This window comes from Elephantulus edwardii, unplaced genomic scaffold (assembly GCF_000299155.1).
Source record: "Elephantulus edwardii isolate Elephantulus edwardi_28Jun2011 unplaced genomic scaffold, EleEdw1.0 scaffold00006, whole genome shotgun sequence".
In the NCBI taxonomy this organism is placed as follows: Eukaryota; Metazoa; Chordata; class Mammalia; order Macroscelidea; family Macroscelididae; genus Elephantulus; species Elephantulus edwardii.
In genome coordinates this window covers 28,509,472-28,517,304 of record NW_006399756.1, presented here as the reverse complement: position 1 = coordinate 28,517,304, position 7,833 = coordinate 28,509,472, and the positions used below count along the sequence as shown (strand labels likewise).

At 57.2% G+C, this 7,833-nt stretch overlaps 1 protein-coding gene across 1 annotated transcript in view; it reads right to left on the bottom strand.

Annotated features, from left to right (window-relative positions):
* Positions 1–7,833, bottom strand: part of PSD (pleckstrin and Sec7 domain containing) — a 15,008-nt gene that overhangs the window by 5,972 nt on the left and 1,203 nt on the right. The window contains exons 2-10 of the mRNA XM_006879984.1: positions 6,508–7,244; positions 6,141–6,243; positions 5,332–5,686; positions 4,056–4,484; positions 2,771–2,965; positions 2,523–2,603; positions 2,243–2,355; positions 1,678–1,736; positions 1,462–1,551 (exon numbers count right to left, since the gene is read on the bottom strand). Of these exons, the coding sequence (XP_006880046.1) occupies positions 1,462–1,551; positions 1,678–1,736; positions 2,243–2,355; positions 2,523–2,603; positions 2,771–2,965; positions 4,056–4,484; positions 5,332–5,686; positions 6,141–6,243; positions 6,508–7,161 (2,079 nt within the window). The 5' untranslated portion in view covers positions 7,162–7,244. The remainder of the gene's footprint in view (positions 1–1,461; positions 1,552–1,677; positions 1,737–2,242; positions 2,356–2,522; positions 2,604–2,770; positions 2,966–4,055; positions 4,485–5,331; positions 5,687–6,140; positions 6,244–6,507; positions 7,245–7,833) is intronic.

Genomic DNA, 7,833 nt, shown 5'->3' with positions numbered 1-7,833 from the left:
GCTCCCCCGACAGCCGGCGCGAGCGCGCGGCCGAGCCGGCCCGGCTCCCACCGACGCAAAGAGCGCGCCGCGGCGGCGCTGTCTGCTCTGCAGCTCGGCGAGAGCAGGAGGGGGGCGCAGACGGGAGGGGAGGGGAGAGGAGGGGAGGGGAGGCGAGGCTGGGGGCGGGGACGTCGCAAAATGGAGGCACCGACAGATAGAGGCCTTTAGCGTGCTGCTATGCCTGGGGAAAGAATTGGGAAGGCCTCGTGGGAGTCTAGTCTGGGGATATACGGACCCACCCTAGGCCTGGGGCTATGGGAGTAGGCTGACCAGAAAGAATCCAGTTTTCTCCTAGCTCCTCCGGGCTAGGGGTGACAGGGAAGGGAGAAGCTGGGCCCCCTCCGGTGACCTTTTCTGAAATAACCGGGAGGGGTCTCAAGAAGTGGGGGCTTCAAGGTAGGAGACAACGTGTGGGGTAGAGGGCAGGCTGGACGCAGCCAGGAAACTGCATTGGTCTCCCTCAATTTGGCAATTCGCAGACTCCTCCAAATGCCCTTTTATAAACCTCAAGTCACGTCCACACACTCAATTCACAGACATACGCCCCAACTAGCCAGACACACGAATTTAGATGTCCATCTCAAAGTGTCCGCTCTACTCACAAACATACACTCCCTTACTCACGAATATGCCATTAATCATACACAGCCCGTCCGTAGGTGTACACCTCAACATACATACACACCCAACCTACACCCTCAGACACACACTCGAAATCCTAAAGAACAAACACACCCAAAGTCATACACACACAAAGCTCAAGGATACATCCCCCGCTCAGATTTCCAAAGACGTTCCCAACATACTCCCACCTCACTGGCACACCCAACAACTCTCTTCTATGTCACATATGTGTCGTGGCCTTTGTGTAAACCAGGGGTTTCTTCAATGAGCCCAAGCCTCCCTGGGTCAACACCCTGTTAGGGAGGGCATTGACCCCACGCCTCCAAGCGCCCTGTTGCTAGCACGGATCTGACTCTGGCACTAGGGGGAGGCAGCACTTTAGCACTAACTGCTAACTCGCAGATCTGGGAAAAGCCTTTGTCCCTCCAATGGAGCAGTTCGGCACCAGGAGGATCTTTATGGCTGTAGACAATGAGGGCAAGGTGGTGAGCCTGTGTATCCCCTCCCATCCTCATTAAGCGCTGAAGGAGACAACTGACAAACGCAGGTCCAGGACTTCCAGGTCCCGTATTTTCGCGAGCCACTTCCCCTCCCGCGGCGTGACCCCACTGCACGCGTGTGCGCATGTCCCGAGGCGGGCATGTGGGGGCTGGGGGGAGGGGGCGGTCCTCAGACTGAGTCACGAGAGAGCCCAGGCTGCCCTGGCAGAAAAGACGGGCTCCTCCCTTCCCTCCCTCCCTTTGACTGAGTCTCCCACATCCCCCACCAGCTCCTTCTATCTTTCCCTGCCCCCACCTTGAGCAGCTCCCTCGGGAAGTCGCCACCATCATTGAGGCCCTCCAGGTTCCCAATGAAGTCCCCGCAGGTCATGCGTTTCCCAATGTTCTAAGGGAGGGTGCAGAGGCCTGTCAACTTGGGGTGGGGGTCAGGCTCACCAGGCCAGAAAGTCTCTGGACCAAGGAGTCTGTTTCTGGGCTACCTCGGTCCCACGTCCCACCCACCCACACTCACGTGACCGTGGAGATCCGTGTTGAGTAGCATCAGGGCGCAGGTCAGCGTGTGGGCACCGTCTGCGGGAGAATTGACTTTCAGCCTGGGCCATCTCCCAGGGTTCTTCCATCCAGCCACCCTCCCCAGGTCCTTCCAGGCCGAGATACCTCAGCAAACATGAGATACCTCAGCAAACATTTCTCACTTCGTCCTTGAAGTGTTGGGGTGGAGTAGTTTACTGCTATCCCCCACACTCACTTGCCCCTCTATCTATGCAGTAAACACACTCCACAAATCAGACGTGCAGACCTGTGTAAACAATCTCCACTCAAGTCAAGCACTGCCCTGCACATCTGTGAGAACCACTGTATGCAAACACCTGCCACATACTCATTTGCCTCTAGCAATTTCATATGGTCTGCCCTCTGTAGCTAGCACAGCACTGCACATGTGTGTTAGAGCAGTGGTCTGACCACTGCATTCATTCACTAATGCACATACACTTGGGCATCTATGCACACAATAAATGTCCAGGTCAGCCTTAATGAATGTCCGGGACAAAGCCAGCTCCTCCCTGTCCCCTCACCCTCTGAGGACAAGGCGCCAGGATTGCACTGGAAGTATCGCTGGGAGAAGTGGGCCAGCACACGCTCCCGTTCCTGGGTTTCACCCATTAAGGCCAGCTCCTTCAGAAACACCCTGGGGAGGAGGAAAAAGGAAAAATATCATCCCCAGGTTCCCCTCCCAGGCAATCCCAGCATCAACATGGGAAGGGCTGTCAGCAAAGTGGCTCAGTGCAGGCATGGCTGAGGCCCTGCCTACTAGGCCCTGCATACCAGGCTGCCCTCAAAGGGCTCAGCACCCACCTAAGAGCTTGGTCCAGCGACATGCCCGTGAAGACAAAGAACTTGAGGTACTCGCCAGCCACCAGTTTGCTGAAGTCATTGCTATGGGCAGGGCAGGGAGATAGGTGGGGTTACAAAGGACAGAGTGACGAAGTCAGGTAGGGTTTACCTATGGATCTGGGTAGTAGATAGAGAGGACATATAGGTGCTGCCTACAGGTTGCCTCCCCTTCCCCCTACCCCATCCTCAGCCCCAACCAGGGGCTTTACTTCTTGCCCAGGTGCCTGGCCACATCGGCCTTCCTGAAGCCATCAAGTCGGTACAGCCTCTTGGCTAAGCGCTGCGCAGCCTCCAGGTCTGCTTTCTGCCCATTGGACAAGGTATCTGTACTTCCTAGGGCCAGCCTCTCCGTGCTGTCCAGCTCCGAGTCCGAGTCAGATACCAGCTGGCTCAGGGGTGGTTCACTGCCAGGACAAGACACCAGCTCAGGACAGGTGAGTGGGGAACGAGCAGGCGGACAGGGCCCTACCCAGTGATTTAGGTCCTCCTTTGGCTTCCAGACCCAGACAGTAAAGAAGTTGAGAGAAAGATAGAGAAGGCATTTTCCATTTCTCTCTATTGGCCTACTCCATTCAGAAGTCCTGCCTCAAGTCTAACCCACATCCATTTTGCTGCTGTGGGAGTTTTGGCTGCATCCTCTAAGCTCCTAGGGGCAGAAGTTTGCTAGTGGACACAGATTTCCTATACCCACGCTGACCCTACTCGGAACACAGTCCATATCTCTGAAAACATGGGCAGAGGTGGGACAGATGGGCTGTCAAAAATAGTGAAGAATCAGACAAAGATTTAAGGGCAGCAGGGACACCAGCAGGCCTGCTCTTCTGCCTGTCCTTCTCTCTGCTTTTAAGGAGAGAAGCATGCTCCTCCAGCCTTCCTTTCTGCTTGCCAAGGAGCAGGCTCTGGGGTCAGGGTGCACTCCTTCACCCCCTTCTTCCTCCTCCCCTTTCCTCCCCACCCCAGCTGCTCTACTCTCAAAGCCACCTGTCACCCCAGAGACAGAGGCCGGAAACTCCTGGTTGCTAGGCAACGCTGTCTCCCTGGCCACCCCCTCCTGTTGCCATGGCTTCCATGACAGAGAGGGTAACTGGCGGGGGAAGGAGGAGCAGAAAGGTTAGACTGGTGAAAGGGCTCATGGAGAAGGGCAGGAGACTACTGATTGTGGAAGACAGGTGATATGGGAGACAGGCTGGTGGCTCCATCTTTAGAAGAAGCCTCCAAGCTGGGTGGGAGTCTAAGCAGTTTACAGCCTCGGGAGGAAAGGGACCTCCTGGAGAACAAGGAGAATGCTCTCTGGAGGCTCTTTAATCCTGAATTAAGTCTTCTCCTCCTTAGAGCCAATGCAAGCAGCCCTCCAAATGGGAATACAGGCATCTGCATCCCCTCAATTACCTCCACTCAGAGGTAAGAGACATAAACAACAGCCCCACTCTCAGGCTGTCTCTAGGGTAACCGCTCTTGGGGACCTCAGGTCGGAGAGGCTAAGGAATCACTCACCTGCCCAGGGGTGCTGCCCCCAGCCCAAAGCTGTCCTCTGAGTGGCAGGGACTGGAGGGTTCCCTCCCTGGGGCCAGCCTGGCTCCAGCCTCTACTTCCTCCTCATCCCCTCTCTGTGTCCAAGGTCCATCAGCTGCAGAGCTGGTACCAGAATCCGGCTCAAGAGGGGCAAGTGGGGCAGGAGCAGGTGGGTCAGGTCTGGGAGCTGGGAGCTGGGGGGGTAACTCAAATGTGAAGAAGGGGCTCTGGGTTGGGCCAGGTGAGGCCAGGGCTTCCAGTGAGGTGAGGCTGGTGTAGGAGGTGCCCTTGGCCCGGTATGACTCCAAGATGGCTTCAAACACACAACTGAAAGAGTCAGGACCATCAGCAGAGGGGCTGGTCCCAGGCAGGAAGGGCACTGGAGACTTGAGAGGCATTCGGGTCCCTGACCTGCAGGATCAGGGAGAATATCTGATTAAGGTTAGGGGCCATGCCCAGCGCTGGAATCTTTGGCTGCATTTCATTGAACTTTCACACTGATGAGGCAAAAGGGGGTTACCATCCCCATTTCACAGGTCCAAAGAGAGGAGGAGGCCACTTACCTCAGGCTGCAGAACCAGGATTCAGACCTCTGACCCCGTCTGACCCTGGTGCTGAAGCCTCCCTTCTGCCAATATTCCCAACCCCCTCCAAGTCAAGAGTCACCTGAGCAGAGAACCCCACAATGGGTTCCCCAAGTTCTTCAGTGTCCCTGCAGCACCCCAGGCCTGCCCCCTAGCCCTCAATCTTCTTCCTCCTTTCCTTCCTCCCTCTCTACTAATCTCCCTTTCTCCTCCTCCCTGATCCGCTCCCCTCCTGCCATCCTGTTTCTATTTCTGGCAACATCTTAGGAGAAGATGAATCTCCAAGATGCAGTAGGGTGTGAGACGGGAGAGGAAAGCCCCCACAAATCCCACTCTCTGCCAGGACCCAAGATCCGGACTGATGCTCCCAGGTCCCCAGGCTTGAGTCAGGCCTCTGGTCTCTTGCCCTGCCCGTGCCTTTCTAGAGACACCCTCACTGCCCTGCCTTCTCTCTCCTTGCTTCTTGCTTAATGCCCCCTCAACCTCCTGCACCTTGCCAGGCCCAGGCCTCCGTCCTGAATCTTCTGCTACCCACACTGCCTTGTCAGCCTATTCCTGACCCTCCCAGCCACACCCTCCCTTTCATCCTAGTCCTTTTGATCCAGACTGTGCCTCAGGGCCAGTGAAAAGGAGCAAACCACTTTCTTTTCCAACCCACCCACTTTCCCACTCACCGGGTCCCCTCTGAGGCCTCGAACACCTCATCATCCACATCCTCTTCCCCTCCTGCCTCATCCTCATCCTCACTGCCACTGCTGGGACGAGGGCCAGGGCAGAGGCCAGCACGCAGAACGGGTTGCCGAGCAGTGCCAGGTGGGCCTTCTGAGCTGGGCTGACTCTCGATGGCCGAATCAGCTTCCTCCCGCTCGGCCAGTACCTCATCGATGTCTGTCTCTCGGTAGCACCTCAGGGGCACCGTGTCCAGGTCTGTCTCCGAGTACTTGGCTGCTCGCCCCACAGCTACCCCAGAGCCCTGTCCTGAGCTCACCCCAGGTGGAGATGGGGGGGCCTGCTCTGGGGGCTTAGCACCTGAGGGACACACAGGCATCCAGGTCAGCAGGTTATCCAGGTCAGTCTCCACCTGCCCTTGTTCCGTAACTCTCTCTCACTCAGGCACGAAGTTCCTTCACTGCCTAAACCATTACTTTTGTTATAAATTCATCATGTTCTGGGTGCTGATGGGGCTCATTTAAAACCAGTTCTTGTCTGGCAGCCTTGCGGGGGTCTGAGAGAGCATAGACTATTTTTCCTACAGGGAATGACCCTGGAGATCCTACCTCCCCCCTTACTACCCAGTTTACTCTATGTGTCTGAACAAGCCCTGGAGCCCTCCATAACACGTGGCAGGAGCGAGGGCCAGAGGAACATTTGCCAACTCAGCCAGGAAGGGTTTGCAGAAAATTTCAAGGAAGCTGCCCGTCAAGGCCCAGCTGCTGTGGTAAAGGCCTTGCCCTACTCGCTTTGCCTCAGTCCCAGGCCTTACCTGAGCTGGGGGGATCCAAGGAACCATAGAAGAATTCCCATTTGGCTCGAGCAATTCTCTGGGCATGAGAGGAGACTTCTCGGGGGGAGGACCAGGTGTCCCCCTGAGCCAAGGATGGGGAAATAGACACAGTCACCCAGAGGTAAAGCCAAACGCAGGGACAAAGGAACATGGGACAGAGACACAAATATAAACACATACAGGGACAGAGTGGGTGATGCAGAGACACATAGACAAACACAGAGGGCAAGAGAGATATTTAGGATAGATTCAAGGATTCAGAGTGAATAGCAGACTGGCCCAGGTCCAAGCTGGGCCCCTTCACTCGGGCTTCAGGGCCCCAGGGAGCCCATGAGAAATTACATACCTGGTTCAGCAATCCGATGTTGGCAGTTCCTCGGAATAGTGTGGCCAGGTGTTCAGGGGGATCCCCCAGCCCATTGGGGAGAGAGGAGTAAAGACCATCTGCCCCGACCTGGGGTGGGACGGGGGGCCCAATTAAAGGGCCTCGGCTGCCAGGCAGGGCAGAGCCTCCTCCAGCTGGAAGTGGGTCTGAAGTGGATGCTTCCAGGCGCAACTTCCGGTTAGAGCCAGGCCTAAGGGCTGGCGTGGGTCTGGGAGGAGAGACCCCACCCAGGTCCCAGCTCCGGCTCAAGCCTCCTGAAGCAGGCAACCCATTCAGTGGCCTCACACTGGCCTTCTCCACCAGGCGGAAAATGACCACAGAGCTCCGGGCCCCAGGTGGAGGCTGTCCAGTAGGTGAAGAGGGTGCCCAGGGTGAAGGAGCAGCACGGGGTGAAGGAGGGCCACGCAAGGGTGTACAGGGTGCTGTCACACGACCCAGTTCCCGGCCCCGGGGACCTGGACCTGTCACGCGCCGTAGCAGGGAGCCGGTACTGCCATACATGCTGGCTGGGGGGCTCTGAGGCACAGGGCCTTCGGGGAGCCAGCGGCGTGGGCATCGTGGTGGGGAAATGGCACAGTCGCCTTCTGAGCAGAAGCGCATGGCACCCTGGGCCATGCTGGGGCCGGGCGTCAGGCTGGGGGAGCAGGGATGGCGAGGCCAGGCGGGGAGTAAGGGGGCAGCATGCTCTTCAGATGGGCCTGCAAGAGAGGAAGGGGAGCAAGGGGTAAACTGCAGGAGAGCTGGTGGGCAGGAGAGCAGGGGCAAAGAGGGGGAAGCTGGTCAGGGTCTCTGAGCACCAGGGTCCTAGCCCACCCTGGGAGTAAGCACTCAGTAATCCCACTCCCTGAGCGGAGTTGGCCTCCTGCTGGGTCTGCTGTCATGGAAGCCTGAGGAGAGAGGACCTGCCCCCTAGTGGGCCCCTGGACCCTCTCTTGCCCAAGGGCCCTGTGCTCACCCTGAGAGGACAGAGGAAGCTAGTTCAGAAGGTAGGTGAGCCCAGAGTCCCTGTAGCATTTTGGAGCTGCTTCTGGCAGAGAGAGACTGGCACCCCACCCTCTGGACCAAGGGTGCCAGCCAGCCATCACCATCATATAGCCCTGGTTCCCCCACAGTCCCTCTTATGGCGGTCCCTCATTCAGAGAAGGGGAACTCAGGCCCCCTGAAAGGAAAGGAGGAAAAAGTTGAAGAGGTTATGTAGGGACAATGAGGGGCTGAGAGGCACAGGGTGGAGAGAAGGAGAAAGACCTGAATAGAATACCCAGCCACTAGCCCCTAATTATTTATATA